Source organism: Vulpes vulpes, chromosome 2 (genome assembly GCF_048418805.1).
Source record: "Vulpes vulpes isolate BD-2025 chromosome 2, VulVul3, whole genome shotgun sequence".
Lineage (NCBI taxonomy): Eukaryota > Metazoa > Chordata > Mammalia > Carnivora > Canidae > Vulpes > Vulpes vulpes.
Genome location: NC_132781.1, coordinates 25030546 through 25048439, shown reverse-complemented (window position 1 = coordinate 25048439; position 17894 = coordinate 25030546). Strand labels below are relative to the sequence as shown.

The window sequence follows — 17894 nt, the reverse complement described above, 5'->3', positions numbered from 1 at the left end:
ATTTTTCAACTGGAACTTACTCAAAATGAATAAAAACTGAAGTTTTCCTTCACCCTCTTTTCCTACTGAAATATTGAGATGGCTGACTAGAATCCCACCAGACAGACCCGGTATAGGAAAGAGATCCTCCACTTCTGTCTCCACTCAGAGATCTCCACACCCTTCTCCCAAATATGACCAAAATTCACATCCACCCCTTCTGACAGGTCCTTATATGCCTTTGGCCACCAAAATGCCACTTGTCTAATAATCAAACTTGTCCTTAGGCATCTTGCAAACACCTTGACATACCAGCCAAATTTCTTATTATCCAGCTGTTTGCTCTGTATTTAATTCAAAACCAGGTTACCACTAATGGTTTGCCATACTCTGCTCTCTTCCCTACAACCAGAACATCAAATCCTGGAAGACTGGACTTCTGTGATAGGACTACATTTCTGGTGGCTGGTGACATGTGTTCTGTGAAGTTATATTTCCGTGTTTTGCAATCAGGTGTTCTCCAACTGTATTAAAATGATGAGGGCCAGACCTACTTTTCTCCTATGATTTGCCCACAATCAACACACACTATTTCAGTGGTCTGTGTTTAGGGTTAAAGCCTGTTATGCCGGGGTTGACCAGGTGGCTCAACGGTTTAGCACCACCTTCAGCCCAGGGCATGATCCTGGAGACCCAGGATTGAATCCCACATCCGGCTCCCTGCATGGAGCCTGCTTCTCCCTCTGCCTGTGTCTCTGCCTCTGTGTCTCTCATGAATAAATAAAAATCTTAAAAAAAAAAAAAAAAAAAAAGCCTGGGCAGCCCAGGTGGCTCAGCGGTTTAGCACCGCCTTCAGCCCAGGGTGTGATCCTGGAGACCGGGGATCGATTCCCACCGTCAGGCTCCCTGCATGGAGCCTGCTTCTTGCTCTGCCTCTCTCTCTGTCCCTCATAAATAAATAAAATCTTAAAAAAAAGAAAAGCCTGTTGTGCCTTCATTCAACTATTTATTGCAAACCTACTAGCTGCAAACAGGAGGTCTTACGAAGCTGGCTCTGCTTGTTCCATACTAGGATGACCCCTCCTACTCACTAGAAAAGCAGAGCCCCCACTCTGAACAAAATCTGAGGGAACATTCAAGCTCTTCTATTGGAATGGAGTTAGCAAACTTGGGACTGAACATCTTCTGCTGGCACTCTCTTCCTTGCAGTGGTATGTTATCACAGACGCTCCCCCAGTATGATCTTTTTCTAGCCAAATCGAACTTTCTATCAGTAACCAAAGGGGCATGTGCTCTGAGTGCCTGTTTTTTGAGACCTTTCCTTGCTTTTGTTTTGACAGGCATTTTAAAAGGTGTGGGGGAGGAGAGGAAATGTGCTCAGCACAGGTGGAAATGGTGTGCAAACCTGACATTAACATGGAGTCAGACACTGGCTGGGACCCCAGAAAACTCTTGCAAGCCCAGTCAGTGGCCCCCCTGGAGGACCTGTTGTCTCTCTTTTACAACACGAATAAAACCCACCCTAGAACCTCTGGTAACTGTTCCTTTGTTATTATTCCAATCAGCCTTTGGGACATGGAGGCAGGCAATTTTCTAAAGATTACTGGACCCTGTTAACTCTTCCAGCTCTGTGCCCTGTTGCCAAAGGAGGGGCCTCAGCTCCTGGGAGAGGGCAACCACTACATGCACCTCCATTTTCTCTCCACCTCCCACCCTCTTTTTTCCTTACCCCTCTCTCTCCCACCCTCTCCACTCGCCTTGGCCTTTGAATGGAAAGGTCTGCAGACAGGCGGGGTGCTCGGAAGGGCTGTGCCAGCAACCGGGGAGCGCTCCACGTGGGCGAGGCTGGGGATCTGGGGCGACCGGGACCGGGGCGAAGCTGTCTGCGGGCGCGCCGCGGCCGGGGGTTCTCGGGGACCCCGGGGGAAGGCAGCCCTGCCGGGAACCCCTGGCTGCGGGGGGCGCGGGGGCGTGGAGCGGGCAGAGATTGGGGGGCCGCCCGGAGCAGCTGCGGGCTGGGAAGGGTCAGGGCAGCGGGGCCGCCGCGGGCTCTCCAGGAAGCGCCTACAGCGCCTCCGCGACTTTCTCTGCTTTTTGAAAAGGGGAAGGGAAGGCAGGCAACTCCGACAGCAGCAGGAGCCGTGCCCTGCGCCCAGTCCCCACCCGTCTTTTAAAGCTGCCGTGTGCGACCCCTTCTCCCGTGGGTCGCTGGGCGCCTCCAGCCGCTTCTCTTTTAAAGGGAAGCGGGAACTCCACCCCCCAACCCCCATCTCTCTCTCTTTTTTTCCCCCGTCTGGAATTTCCAACCCAGGACTAACTCGTCTGATTTCTCCAGTCTCCCCTGCTAATTTTTTTCCTCCTCTTTTTTCCTCCCTAACACTCCCATCCCAAATTCTAAGCTGCACTTTCTGGAAGGCATTAGCCACATTTTAAGAATCTTTTAAGAGGATGGGGAGCGAACAAGAGGGAATTCAAATCCTAACAGCTGGCAAAATGTTCTTCAAACGCCTTTGGTTCATACATTTATTCTAATGATACCACTACCACCATCCCCCATACAAAAACCAGAGATATAACCAATGTCAACCAATGTCCACCTTCAGAAAGAAAAAAAAAAAAAAAACTCCAAATATCACACAGCACTTGCTGGGCTTCCTTTCCCCCCTTTTCATTCAACTAAACCAAATCTGAAAATTTTTTTTCTGATTTTTTAAAATTGTATACTCACTAGCCTATCTCAATGGTATCTTTGTCAACTGTTACACACTGAAGTTCAGAATAAACCCTAAAAAATAAGCTTCAAAAGTACCCAAACACATAAAATAGATTCAAATGACATATATTAAGGTAATTTAAAAAGATTAGAAGCTCAGAACCCTTGAATCAAGATTCTTCCAATTGCTAATGTCATGTATTTCATCTCTGAAACATAATTATAAGAATGTTTTCCTCTTCTTCCACCAAAAGCTGTGCCATTAAAACTTTACATTTGGAACAGTTAACTATACTTTGAATAAATTAGTAATGGGAATTACAATTCTTCCCAGCCTTTCCTCCAAAGTTCTCCATCTGAGAAAGCATTAGAATAAAATTTCATCTTTCTACTTTGGGTCAGAAAATAAAGCATTCTAGAAACCTACCACTCTCCCAGTGGACAAATACACTGCCTTTAGGAAAATACCTTGAAATACTGTGCACTAAATGATAACAAGTTAAGGGATTCCCTACCAGTGAAGAAAACATAACTTATGAATTTGTAAGGTTTACTTTCTAGGTAGGAATTAAAATGTGAGCGAATTTCCACCTTCCCTCCAAACAGGGCTGAAAAATTTAAGAAGCAACCATTGTTAAGTTTATTTAAAAGCAAAAAAAAAAAAACCTAATAAGAAAAACTTTTACTAAAAATGTCATAAACTGTTTCTACTTTAAGCTTACTAGTTAAATACAGGTCAGATCTATCAACTACAACCAGTAAAGTGCCTGAAAATCCTCCCACTCCACTTTTTTACTCCTTTGTTTTTTTTTAGACATTCCCTTGCTTCTTAACCCCCTCTTTATAGTTCATTTTCAGCCCCTAAGAACAAATTTCATTAAAGACAAATCCATTTCTGAAAGCAACATCTTTTTGTTTGTTTTAAAAACATTTAGTGATCCAATTGCTTCAGAGCAAATCATTTAAAATTAAAAATATTTTTGCCTCATACAAGACATCCCATCACACAGATTTTCAAAGCTGCTAACTTTAGGAAATTAAACTGTAAAATCAGAATAAAGTTTAAGTTTTTTCTGAGAGTTCTTGCACTTCTATGGTTCTGACACCAATTTCTGGTTTTGGTTTTTGTTTTTAAATACTTGGAAAATTAAGGGAAAGTTTTCAGCCCACCTCATTTTTAGTCAGCTTAGAGAAAGAACCACCATTAACCTGCCTAAGAAAATCATTTAAGTCGAACACATTTCATGCAGAGAAATGCAGTACATCTCTTGCATTTTTTTCTTAACACCTTTTATTTTGTGACACTTGACAGTATGTATGCTATCTTTAGGTCACATTCCTCTAGAAAAAGGCATGCACAGTGGCAAATGAAACAAAAGTTCAATTCCTTTAAAAAGCAAGTCATTTCCCAAAATAAACAAGTCTAAAATGGAACCCCCCCCCCCACCTTAACTACTCTTCCATCTCTCAAAATAAAACACATACAAATCCTTTCCACAATTGTTTTCAAACTGCTTTTGGCTTTTCCCTGTGTCCTAATATTTGACAGTAAATATTATATACAAATTCTCAACCAAAAGATAAAACTGTTGGCCAAAATTCCAACATTGTCTAAGAGAGTTTGGGAAGGTGGGAGAAATTTAATATCATCCATTTAAAATATCAAATTAATGTTCTCAGTTTCAAGGCATGTGCTCAGTCTTTTGGGTTCTTTTAAAGTACAAACTATATCAAACAGATACAAAGTTAGAACAAAATGAATTAATAGTTCAAAATTAGAGGATGCTAAGGTAGTAACTGCTTATTACCTTTTGTTTAATTCCCCTCTCAAAAACAAACAAAAAACAGGAACACTTAGGTTATTAGATTTTTATGAATCTCTTAGAAATGTTTAAAGTCATAACTCATTTGAAACTGAGTGTATCCAAAAGTTGCTTCTATTTTTTCAAACAGTGAAAACGTATATATAAATATACACACACACACATATATAAAATACAGTTGTTCATGTTCCTTAAAATATTAGTCATAGTTAATTAACTAGTTCCTGGTCTATATATCCATGAGATTGAAAAAGCCAGGAACAGACCAACTAAAAAAGTTTTCAGACAGACTAAGAACACATACCACAAAATGCTTCCTTCAAAGAACACAAAATGATAGAGCAAACTGACTTCATGAAAACAAACTCTTTTTTTAAAATCCTCAAACTTCAAAAATTGATTCATTCTAGAAAAATGAAGTGCCTTCTCAACCACCCCACAAACACACACACACACACACACACACACACACACACAACTAACTCAGTGTGCTCAAAAAATTATTTCAGGGCAGGAGAGAGAACATACAAAAGATGGAATTTAATATGGATGTGGAAAGGAAGATTTTGTACCCACTCTTACAAATCCCACCCCTTCCTCAAAAGCGTCCTATGTCATGCATTTTGGAGGGAACAAGAAGGAGCCTAAAAATGGCTTGAAAGCAAGCAGATGGCTTAGGGGGAAAAGATCCATAAATACAGAGCACCATGGAAATTAAAATATAAATGTTTGGGGTCCCATTTCATCACATTTTGCAATTTCTCTTGCTTTCACTTCATTCCCTTTAAAATTTAAACCATCCAGAAGAGCAAAAGGGGAAAAAAAAATCCCACGTCAGAATTCCAGTTATTCTGGACATTTCTCATCAACATATTTCAAACGCTCAGCTTTTAGCTCAAATATCCAGTCTTCTCAATAAATCCACTGGTGTCAGTATGTTTCTCTCATTCCCATCTCCAGGAAATGTTTCAAAATAATAAATAAGACTTTTTCTCTTCCTTCCGATTTTATTGCCTCTTTACTACTAACTCTAATTGCCTTTCCAATAAGAGTATTTGAAGCATTTAAGGTTAAATCACAGGCTCTATAAACATAGTTACAAGCCATATTGATCATCTATAGATACAACAGTTCCAAGTTACTTAAAATATCTCAAGCTAAACCTACTGGACCGATTTTTATCTCACTTATACTTTACAGTTAAACTTCACAGGCTCAAAAAAAAACAAACAAAACCCAAAAAACTGCCACCCACCTCCACTTTCCCACCCAGAAAAAGCCAGGATTATTCTAAACGCAGCAAGTTTCTAGTTGAAATGAGAGGGAGAACACACCTAGGGAGGGGATGGGGGAGAGAACGGGAGGATCAAAGATTTCCTGGGGGCAGCAACAGGAGGGAAAACTCTTCACTGTCAACATGTTTAAAGTCAGATTTGAGAAAGCAGAAACTCTGCCCCTATACTTCCCAGCCAGAGTTCAATGAAAGATCTGAAAGCCACCATGAACCAGATTTAGGGATACCATGATAGAGATACCCCACTTTGCTTAAATGAGTAGGAAGGTATTGGGACACATACACACACTCACTCTGTCTCACTCATTCTCCCTCTCTCTCACAATTCATCCAGGGAGTTCTAGACCCTCCAAAGAGCCCCAGCTCACAGCCTGAACACAAAGCTCTCACCCCAGATGGTCCCCTTATAACAATGGACTGAAGGAGTGGGGGTAGGGGGGCTCGGAAAGGATCGCACAGCCAAAGCATATTCTTTGCAAAATCCAGTTGGGAGGGGAGGGCGTGTGATGTGAAGGACTAGGGCTAGGGGTCTGGAAAAAAAATGCCCTTGCCTGTTGCAGAAATACACATCTAACACAACCATAAGGGAATTCTTTTGGGGGCAGGAATTCATTTCACTTCCCCTAGGAAGTCAAAGGGACCCCCCCCCCCATCCACTTAAGAATTATGCTAAAGGACGGGTTGGGGAAAAGAGAAAAAAGGAGGCCTGCTAGAAGTTGCAGAAATGTCGAGTTGCAACTCTTCAAAGATTTTTAGCTTCCGACAAAAATGGCCCCACACACCTTGAACAAACTCCACAAGGTTTTTCTATTGATTTTTTTTCCCTTTTACTTCTCCAAATACCATCTCTCAGCCCACCCCAACCCCAGCTTATTTTTTACAAGCTGTAAACCACCCATTACAAGATCTTAGCCAATCTTCCCTCCCTGCCCCCAACATCCGGAGTTGGGGGTGGGAAGGCCAGTAATGGGTTTCTTCCACTGGAGACACTATGGACCCCTTAACACAACCTCTAAGCGCCCCCAGGTTGCCTCCCTTCCTCGTCGAAGAGCCCTTTCCTACCTTTGTTTTTTGGGGACCGAGTGTTCAATCTCTAGGCGTTTCCCTTGCAATTCGACTTTCCCTAAAGATTAAAAAAAAAAAAAAAAAAGACAATATAAGATCTTGAACAGGGGTGTGGGGTGGGAAAAGGATAAAGAGGGTAATTCAGGAGTTACTGTGATCAGAGATCTGCCTAGGAATCCAGGCAGTGGGTTCCGTGGCCGGACGCGAAACGGCCGCGCTGGGAATGGTGGAAATCTATAAATTCGTTATTGTGTTTTGTTAATTTTCGTTCTGCTCTGTTCTCTCGCCGAGGTCACTTGGGTCGTGGAGGGCTGCGGGCGCCCCACCTGGGAAGCGGGGGGCGACCGGGGCGTGGGTGGGGGCGGGCTGCCTCCCGGCCCCCGGAGGTGGGGCGCAGGGGCCGGGGGGAGAAAGGGCTCCTCGGCGCTCCAAAGTGTGTTGCGGGGGAGGGGTGCAGCACGAAACTTTAGTTTCCCGTGCGGCCGCAGGGAAGGGCTCCGGGCGGCGAGGCGCTCACCTGTCGGGGCCGGTGGCGGGCCGAGGCCCTGGGGGAGCGCAGCGGGGCCCCGCGGGGAGGGTCCGCGGCGGCCGCGGCGCGCGCCTCTCGGCCCAGCCTGGGCGTCTCGGGAAGCAGCATGGCGACCCGCCGCCGCCGCCGCCGCGCCACCCCGCTCACGCCCCACTTTCAAATCAAAATGGCTCAAGCCCAGGCCCAGGGCGGGAGGCGGGACCCCCCTTCCTCTCCGGTCCCGCCCGAAGGCTGCCGTCCCCCTGGGAACCGGGGAGCTCGGGGACGGCGCGGGGACCCCTTCCCCGCCCGGAGAGGCCTAGGGCCGAGGAGAGGGAGCTGGGGTGGGGTGGGGGTGGTGTTCGCGCGGGGGGCGGGGGCGGGGGCGGGGGGAGGGGTCCGGCTCGGGTGCGCGGGGGTGGACGCGGGAGCAGCGCCCCAGACCCGGGCCGCCCGGGTGGGAACCCCCGCGACCGCAGCCCGTGGGGCCCCCGCCCCGTCGGTGGGGGGCAGGGGCGGCCTTCCCAAAGCCTCCGGCCTCCCGGGCTGGGAGGAGGGGGACGGGGTCCCGGCTATTCCCGCGCGGGGGGCGCGCGGGGGGACGCGGGGGGCGTCGAAAGAGGCGGGCGGAGGGTCGATGGTGAGGCCAAGCGGCGCAGGCCGGGGACAGAGAGGAGTTGGCGGGCGGGGGGGGGGCCGGGGGCGTCGTGCTGGCTTCTGCGGGGAGGTGGGCGCACTCTTACCGGAGAAAGTTTCGATGGCCTTCATCGCCCAGTGCTCGTCGGGGCAGTCCACGAAGGCATAGCCGGATTTGACCAAGAACTGGCCGCTGTAGGAGATCTTGTGCTCCGCAAACACTTTCTCCAAGTCCGCGGGGGTCACGCTCTCGTTGAGGTTGCCGATGTACAGCTTGTTCATGGTGGCGGTGTCGGGCGGGACGCGGTCCCCTGGCAAGGCCGAGCGGGCGGGCGCGGGCGGCGAGCCTCCTAGGCCGAGAGGCGGGAGGCCGGCGGCGGCAGCCGCAAACTTTCTTTGCACCCCACCCCCGAAGTTGTCCGGGCCCGCGGCGCGGAGGGCGGCCTGAGGGCGCGCAGAGGTCGCGGGAGAGTTCGGGGAGGCCCGGGAGAAGTGCCCGCGGCGCGCTGGGAGGCGGACGACGCGGCGCTGCTCCTTCCCTTCTGTCCGAAACCCCTCCGAGCGGGCTGGTGTGTCACGTTTCTCCGCGGCCGCCCTGGCGCCGCCTCTAAATAAAATCGACTTGAAAAAAAATGGAGCGGAAAAAAAAAAAAAAAAAAGGCGAAGCCACGTGGTGAAAGCCCCCACCCACCCAGCTCGGGAAGACCCCCGACGCCTCTGGGCCCACCGGCCCTCCGGCCCGGCCCAGCCCACCGATCTGCAGCCCCGGGTGGGGAGGGAGGGGGCACCCAACTCCCCCCCCCCGGGCGGGGAACTGGGCGGTGGGGGCTGCGTTCCCGAAGCTCTAATTGCCCCCTCCCCCTTGGCAAGAATCTGGCCCCTAGGGAGGCGCCCCGCCCCCACCCATCCCCCTACCCCGGGCCCGGCTGGGGGAGGGTGGTCGGGCCCAGAATCTCCCACCTCTTTATGGGTGAAGTGTGCGGTTATTTTTTATTCGTGTGGGGGTCGGGGCGGGGGTGGGGGGCGAGAGTCTCCCCACCCTACCCCGGTTAACTGCTAGCGACTGACAGGCGGGGAACGGCCGAGATAGACAAAGAGAAGCCGAGGACTCTGGGGTCTCCAGGCGGGGGTCGCGCAAGCCGGTGATTTTTAAAGAAAGGCGCTCTTCCCCTGATTCTTAAGTGAGGGGTCTCGGCCTCGCCCGCCCCGGCCCCGGGAGACTCCCCTGCCTCCGGGAATCCGGCACCGAAGGAGCCTGCGGGCGCGGGACCGGGAAGCTGGGAACACGGGGGACCGCGGCCGGGAAGCAGGGCTCCGCAGGGAACCGCGTCTCGGGGTTCCCACGGGAGAAGGGCGGGTGGCTCGCCCCCGGGGCTCGGCTGCCGAACGACACCGTCCCGGGGTCCTGGGGGGACGCGCGGCTCCGGCCCACGCTGACCCCAGGAGAGAGGGAGGGGAGAAGGGGAGGAAGAGGAGTGGTAGCGGGAGCAGACCCGAGCGGACCGCAGAGGGGACGTCTCCGGGAGGGAGTGACCGGGCGGAGACCCGAGCGCTCCCCGTCTCCCTCCCGGCGCGGGGGCAGACAGGTGGAGTCCCCTCCCGCCCGCCCCACCCAGCCCGGCGACCACGGCCCTCGCGGCGCCGGGTTCGGGGCTCGGAACTTTGTTTGGGGCGCAGCGTTCGGATCCGGGCGGGAAGGCGGGAGAGGGGCCGGGGGCGGGGGGCCGAGCGCCGAGGCCCCGCCCACGTCCCCAGGTCAGACCCGCGGGGGGAGGGGGTAATTTCCGCTCGGCGCTCGGGGAAGCGAGGGGCGGGAGCTTCGGGGAGGGGGCGGCGGCCCCTCCCCCGCCCGTTCCCGGGGAGGGGGAAGCGGATCCGCCCTGGTCCCTTTCCTCGCCTTTGACCAACTCGCTCCGGATCCTCCGGCCCCGGGAGCCCGAGGGACGGACCCGACTGGGCAAGGGGCGACACGTGGGCGGGCGCACCCCGTCTCGGCGGTGGGGGAGGGGGCCGCCCGCCGCGCGTTTCGGAGTCCAGGAGAGGCGGCGGAGAGCGGGACGCGCGGTCCACGCGCAACCAGGATCCCGGGCCGAGTGGCGGGCGAGGGCAGCGAGTTTCCAGGGGAGGGGGCTGGGCCGGCGCCGGGGGGCGGGGGGCGGCGGGGAGCGCGGCCCGGGGACCCCGGAGCTCCCCTGCCCGGGGGCGGGGGGCGGAGGGGGTGGACCCCCAGTCATGCCAGACTCTGCCTGGACTGGGCGGAAGCTCGGGTTTTGCTCTGGCTTGTGCGGGTGGGAGAAACAATTCTGTCGGGGGCACGCGTGCTGCGAGGGCAGGTGAGGAAGGGGGTCACTCTCCCTTTCCCCGTCCCCGACCCCATTGTCTCAGTCGCCTGCGGCCCGGGCCGACTCCGCAACACGTGTTGGCTGCACTGATATGAATGCCTTGGATTTTTTTTCCTTGTTATTATTTTTTTGTTTGCAGAGTCAGGGAGCTGACTCCCGACTTGGGCGCACCGCTCCTCTGCCAGACGATTTTTATACCGTTCAAAAAGTCGGGAGTTAAAAGACCACACGCCGCACCTTTGTCCCCCTCCCGGTTTTCCCCGCGCGCTGCAAAGAAACGGGGCTTGGGCGTGGGGGGAGGGCTTCCAACTCGGTTTCTCCATCTCCACCACCTTCAAAACCCACTCTCCAAATCCGCGTTTTGTTCTAGCCAGCCACGTGTTTGTTGGATTTGGGGGCTTGTGATTTTTTTTTTCTTTGCATGGGGCAACAGAAAATACTATGAGCTGTTAGTTGCTGAGTAGAAAAAGAATGTTTTCTCTGCAAGAAGGTGGGCGACATCTGGATCCCACCCCCCACACCTCCTGCGACCCCCTCCCCACCGTTTCTGACTCTCAATATTTAGTCAGCTCTTAGACCATAATTTTCACACAAACCAACGAGCTGGAAACGGTGTCTGTCGCATAGTAGGCATTCAGTAAACATTTTTTTAAATGAAAAAACCAGCTAATACAAGCTGCAGAGCAAAGAGAATTCAGAGGAAAATTGAGAGTCCAGGAGGAAAAAAAAAAAAAAAAAAATCTTGCCAGAATGTGTGTCTGTTGCCCGGGGACTTTTCTTGGTGATGTGTGTGGACTTTTGAAAGGGCTAAAAGATGGTCTCAGAAAGGCTGTTGTATTCCTTGGCCTCTTCCTAAAAAGGAGCCCCAATCTCCTGAAATCTTCTGTTTTATTGGGGAACAAGGGAGAGGGTCCTAGGCAGGGTACTGCAGTTCCCACAAACTTTGTGCTGTTTCCTTCATTTAATTTAAATCTCTTAAGAATTAATAGAAGCACCTCTCAGGGTTTCTCCCTGGGGAACATGCCCACTACTCTATCTCTTTATTCCTAAAACAAAAGCAAGTTACACCCCACAAAAAAATTTCCATCCAGACCTCTAAAACGCCTGTGAAATGCAGCCCACCTTTTCCTAGCCTAGATTCAAAGGGAAACAAAAATTGTAAAAGTAATCACTGAATTCAGTTCACTTTCAGAATTTTTTCCCATTTAAAAAATATAAAAGAAGTCTAAATGTTAGTTGAAATTAGTTTCTTTTAGATGTTTTAAGATGACAGTAAGGGAGAAAATAGACACTTGTGAAAATAAAAAATTTACCAACTATTATTAAATTGAAACTGATTAGTTCTTTTTAAAAAATCAGATGTTCCACTGAATTCTAACCCTCCCCCCCCCCCCACCCCCACCAAGAGCTTCTGTGTATAGTCAGAGGCTGCAAGAACACAAGAGAGCTGAGACAGCTGGGGTGAGATGCAGATCTTTTTAACCCCCAAATCAGTTTTGCCTCAGTGATCTGGCTATTTTAGGCTGGGGTTGGGGGCACTGAATGATGTTGACTGGTGCTTCATCCCCCCTCTGAGTGAGTCCAGCACTAAAATTAACCTGAGAGTGGGGTTATTTCTTGTCAAGACTCACATTCCCAGGATAGGGATAGGAATGGGCCAACTTGGAGTGCCACAATTTCTCATTCCCCTTTCCTATCTTTCTCCCTTTCTTTTGTTATTGAAGACAACTAATAAACATTGTGTTTGTTTTCCTTTTTTTTGTTTTGTTTTGTTTTGTTTTCTTGTCCTACACAGCTTCTTTGGGAAAGATTAATCATCAGTACAAAATTAAACTTTGTAAGACTTAAAAATATAGCTGCAGGAGAAATTATTTTCTTTAATCACATCTTTATTTGTATTGTTTTATGCCACCTATTTATTATCTTTGGGCTTTTTTTGTTGTTTTGTTTTGTTTGTTCTCCTCTTCCTCTCCCTCCTTCCTCTTCATTTTTCCTGGAGAAGTGTTTTGGTCTAGTTACAGGATTCAATTCTCTGAATCCAGAAACCCTGAAACTTGACTCCATTTTAAAGATGGAATTCTGATCCATTTTCCTTCAAGGTGAACATACAAATTGAGAGAGAGAAAAAAAAAAAAAACAAATAAAACAACTTTTCTAACAAAATGGAAATATGAAGTGAGAAAATCAGCAATTCCCTTGTCATACAATATGAGTTTTATTTTTAAATGTTTCTTCCCAATATTTGTCCATGGGTGATAGTTTTAGATTTTGTTATCTTATTTGTATATTTTCATTTTTCACTTGCTGTTCAACCAGAAGTAGTCCCCATGCTGCCTGAAAATTTTCATAACTATCATCTTTCACCAACATACAACAGTCTGTCCTGTAGATTTAAGTTAATCATTAATCGTTATTTTTAGATACATGTTACATCAAAAAAAATTATTTTTTTACTTTTGTAAGTAGTGCTGAATAGGTATTTGGGGGCATACAACTTTTTCCTCTCTTAAAATAGCTCATTTGAATAAATCCCCAGAATATACATCTTTTCTAATCTTACATTTATCCATGACTTTCTATTTTAAAAGTTCAGCATATTTTACAAAAGAGAGGACACAAAAAATTGGGAAACAGTTAGGAAGGAAATATATTAAAATAGAACTTTTTTGTATTTTATTTTCTAGTAAATCCTAATCAGTTTTGAAACAGAATCACAGTTTCTATGAAATATAGAAAAAGAAAAAAATTCACATTTACTGACACAGGGCTACTTAGACTTCACAGTTCTTGGAGGAATTTGTTTTTTGTTTGCTAGGGTTTTATTTATTTTGCTGTTGTTTGCTTGTTTTTTCCTTCTTACTGCCTTGGGATATTTTGTTTCTTCCTGCAACTTGAAGTCTTGGTGTGTTCTTTTAAATGCCTATAAACTTTGAAAAAGTGTAAATTAGTCCCAATTTAAAAGCACATGAAGCATTTTCTCCTGTCAAATAAATAGGGATAATTATGTGTTTAAGATAACTCATAAAATGTAAAGGAATTGTGAGCAGAAAAAGGAAAATTTCTTCCTTCAAATTATTATTGAAAAGTGTTCCATGTTTAAGACCTTAAGAAGAAATGTGTTTATTCCAGAGATAGAAAAGACTCAAAGAGAAAAAAGAACTTTAAGAACAATCATCTGTTTTTCTATGGGTCACACAGCCTGTGTGACAAAACCGCTCAGTGTTTTGTTTTGGCTCGGGTTTGCAATGTAGAAACCTTTAGATAAGGAAGGGAATCGTTTATTTTGTTAACTTTTTAAAAATGGATGTTTCCAAATTCAGTTTATGAGTAAATTAAACCACACCACACTAGCCCTATTGACACATGTACAAGAAATGGTCAATAACATTCCTCACCCTACATGACTATTGCCTTTTGCATTTTTTTCACTCTAAAGTCATTTGGTTAAAAGATAATGAACAATTTTGTTTAGTCCCTATTTGACACAAAATGCAAAATAAGTCCCAGGTTTATTTGGGGGAGGATTGTATAATTCAAGAAAAGACAAGGAAATGTTGTTTTCCAAAATAAAACAAATTGTAAAAAGCAACAAAAGAAAGAGAATCCATACCTCAATATTACTTAAAGTGAACATAGTAATAATAAGATAATTTTGGTACTTGACATCCACAAAGTTTCTAAGTATGTAAATAATTTTAATTCAAAATGCATCAGTTACAACATCAAACTGCATGGAGTTAATTCAGTTTTAGCTACATCTATGCTTTTTAAAACTAAAAGATATTTCTGTGTAGGAAGCAAATTATTTTTGTTTGCTTGTTTAAAATTTTATTCCTGATAAGAAGATTAATTACTTTTACTCTTGTTTCTAGTTAGGATTTTTTTTTTTTTTTTCCAGGAGCTATCTGAAATATTTCATAGTGCTTACAGGGGGATGCTGCTATAATTTTTTTTATATTAAAGTTTAAAAATCATATGCACATACTATTTCAGTAATATCTGATCACCAAAATGCTCATTAGAAACATTTCATCTGTCTTTGTAAAACAAACCAGTTCTACAAAGAGAAGGGACCCAGACTAATGGAATATTATTTTGGTTGTTTGACTAAGATATAATTCTAAAAATGATTTCTGATTTTCATGGGTTAATAATCGAGAAAGAGTTTTTTTGGTCCACTTACCTCTCCCAAAAACACTCACATTTTTTTTCAAGAATTATTATTGACACAACTTAACTTCCATTCTTAAACATAACCTGAAAGCATTTGGTAAGCATTTATATGCAAAATTATTGAATGCATTTTTATTATTTTCTTTTCATTCCTAAAATATGTTTACAAAGTATGTAGGAAACAAATACTAGAGTTATTTCTAAATTGCTTTGAAATGAGGTTCATGATGTCCTTTCCTATCTTCCTCTTCCTCCCTGCCCCTCCCACCGCCCCTCCCCTTTCTCCCCCCCTTTTGTTCCTCCATTTTTCTTCCTACTCCCGACACTGTCAATTCCTTTCCTCCTCCCCCTTTACCTTTACCCTCTTTTTAATTTTTCTTTTTTCTTTGTTACTTCTCTTCCCCTTTTTATTATTCTCTGGGTCCTCTGACCCTCAACTCATTTCTTTCCTCTTTTTAATCAATATACCTATACCAACTTTCTATACTTTTCTTCACTCCTTTCCTTTTCCTTTTTCCTGTCCCTCTATCACTAACTTGCTGTCATTCAAACTGTTACTTCTGGTGAAGTGGAAGGCTACAGAGATGTGAGAGTTATTTTATACACCAAAATGAAAAGCTTGTTGCATTTATTAAGGTGAATGTCTATGTGATTCAGACCACAGAGCTCCCTGTTCTCCCAGCATTTATTGTCCTAACATTCACTAGAAACTTTTACTTCTTTGTATCATTTTTCCGTGTCTTATGTTGCTTATAACCGATTTTGTTATTAGCATTTTGTGTATCAAATCCTTGAGGGCAAAGCCTATATATCTCCCAAGGAGTCCGACACAGTGCTGACAGGTGTCCAAAAATACATAGTAAGTATCTTTTGATACTATCTAGAAAGACATGGTCAGTGTAATCAAATAAAATGCTGTGTTCAGCCCGTAGAGCTTTTTCTTTTTCTCCTTTCTCTCTCCCTCCCTCTTTCTCCCTCTCTCTCTCATTTTTCTTTCTTGTTTTTATTTTTGTAAATACTATACTCCACAATCATCAGGTTAAATACAGGTAAATTCAGTCATTCAAAAGGCTGATTGGTCTACATCAAGAAGAGCAACCAAGGGTTATCTTTTGGCTTGTAGCTCTCTAGTCTCATACCCGTGACTGTCCTGTCCCTGATGTCCATTCACAACCATCCTCTTTCCCTTCTGTCTGGTTATGTAGCCTTGGAGTTCTTCTCCCCTAAGGCTTCAGGCAGTCGATGTCAACCATCAGAGTTAGTTGGCACAAACCTTTGCTATCCTTATCTCTCTTGATGCCATCCAATCAGGATGACAATCTCAAGGGATAAGTCCACATGCACTTCCTGCCAACAGCTCGCTTAGGGTCTTATTTCTGGGAATATAGCTAGCACCCCATTAACCATGTAAAGATTTATTATTTTGTATGTCATCCAAAGCAAGTGTCACCCCCAGACAACCTTCCATCTCACTGATTCCCAGGATGACTGGTATAGCTGTTCCCCAAAATAGATGTTTATTAAATACCTACCTATCAATACAGCTATGAACACTAAGGAGAAGGCAAACCAATTTTTATAACAGGCTAAATTAAAGTCAAATTTAAGCAGGTCATGGAAATAGCAAAGTGCTTTTTTTTGCTTTTGATTTATAATACTCATTACTAGCAAGAATATAGTGAAATAAAACACTCCATACGGCTGTGTGGGAGAACAAACTTAAGACAACAAAAACCTTTAAAAGTTCATATTGTTTGACTTAGAAGTTGCACTTTTGAGTAATTTTCCTTTTTTTTTTTTTAATTTTTATTTATTTATGATAGTCACACACACACAGAGAGAGAGAGAGAGGGGCAGAGGGAGAAGCAGGCTCCGTGCACCAGGAGCCCGACGTGGGATTCGATCCCGGGTCTCCAGGATCGCGCCCTCAGCCAAAGGCAGGCGCCAAACCGCTGCGCCACCCAGGGATCCCTTGAGTAATTTTCCTAACAAAAATCCAATATATAAAATATTTTATTGAGCCTTAAAAAAGAAGGAAATTCTGATACCAGCTGCAACATAGATGAAACTTGAAAACATTACCCTAAGTAAAATAAGCTAGACACAAAGGATAAATATGTATGAGATACCTTAGAATAGTCAGATTCATAGAGGTAGAAAGTAAAATAGTGGCTACCAGGGCCTGGGAAGAGAGGGTGAGGTGGGAAGTTTATGGAGTTTCAACTTGAGGAGAAAGTTCTGGAGATGGATACTGGGATGGTTGCACAACAATGTAAATGTACTTAATGCCAATGAATCTTAACATACTTAAAAATGGTTAAAATTGGGACGCCTGGGTGGCTCTGCAGTTGGGCAGCTGCCTTCAGCTCAGGTTGAGATCCCAGGATCGGGGATCAAGTCCTGCTTTGGACTCGTACAAGGAGCCTGCTCCTCCCTCTGCCTGTGTCTCCGCCTCTCTTTCTCTGTGTGTGTCTCTCATGAAAAAATAAATATTTTTTAAAAATGGTTAAAATTTAAAAATTTTTATGTATACTTTTGTACAGATTTATTTATTTATTTGAGAGAGAGAAAGAGAAAAGCAGGAAGGGCAGAGGGAGGGGGGAAGAGAATCCCAAGCAGACTCCCCACTGTGCACAGAGCCCCTGTTCAGTCTTTTATTGTCGATATTTTGGAAGGCCAAAAAATTTTTTTGTTTTTAAAAATCATAGTATAGGGGTGCCTGGATGGCTCAGTAGGTTAAGCACCTGCCTTCAGCTCAGGTCATAATTTCAGGGTCCTGGGATCCAGCTCCACTTCTGGCTCCCTGCTTAGCAGGGAGTCTACTTCTCCCTCTCCTTCTGCCCCTTCCCCTCCCCCTCCTGCATTCGTGCACACTCTTACTCTATCTCAAATAAATTAATATTTAAAACAAAAACAAAAAAGGAAAAACTTAGGAGAAGTTAAAAAAAAGTACATCACAAAATTTAGTATTTGTACTCATAAAATCTGTGCAGTTGGAACCATCTTAAACACAATGACCAAAGCTATATGTACATTAAGGACTAGAAATTACCTTACAGAAATTCTTGCACATGGATACCTAGAAATGTGTACAAGAATATTCATAGCAGCATTGCTTACATTACTTTTTTTTTTTTTAAGATTTTATTGATTTATTCATGATAGACAGAGAAAGAGGCAGACACACAGGCAGAGGGAGAAGCAGGCTCCATGCAGAAAGCCCAATATGGGACTCAATCCTGGGTCTCCAGGATCAGGCCCTGGGCTGAAGGCAGCGCTAAACCACTGAGCCACCCGGGCTGCCCCATTGCTTACATTACAATAACAAACCTTAGAAACCCTATTAATGCCCACCTCCAAG

The 17894-nt window shown here is 45.8% G+C and overlaps 1 protein-coding gene across 1 annotated transcript in view; it reads right to left on the bottom strand.

The window, feature by feature from the left end:
- The window catches only part of IGF2BP1 (insulin like growth factor 2 mRNA binding protein 1), a 42327-nt gene extending 33756 nt beyond the window's left edge, over positions 1–8571 (bottom strand). The window contains exons 1-2 of the mRNA XM_025996230.2: positions 8126–8571; positions 6872–6932 (exon numbers count right to left, since the gene is read on the bottom strand). Coding sequence (XP_025852015.1) covers positions 6872–6932; positions 8126–8300 — 236 coding nt within the window. The 5' untranslated portion in view covers positions 8301–8571. The remainder of the gene's footprint in view (positions 1–6871; positions 6933–8125) is intronic.
- Between the last annotated feature and the right edge of the window lie 9323 nt (positions 8572–17894).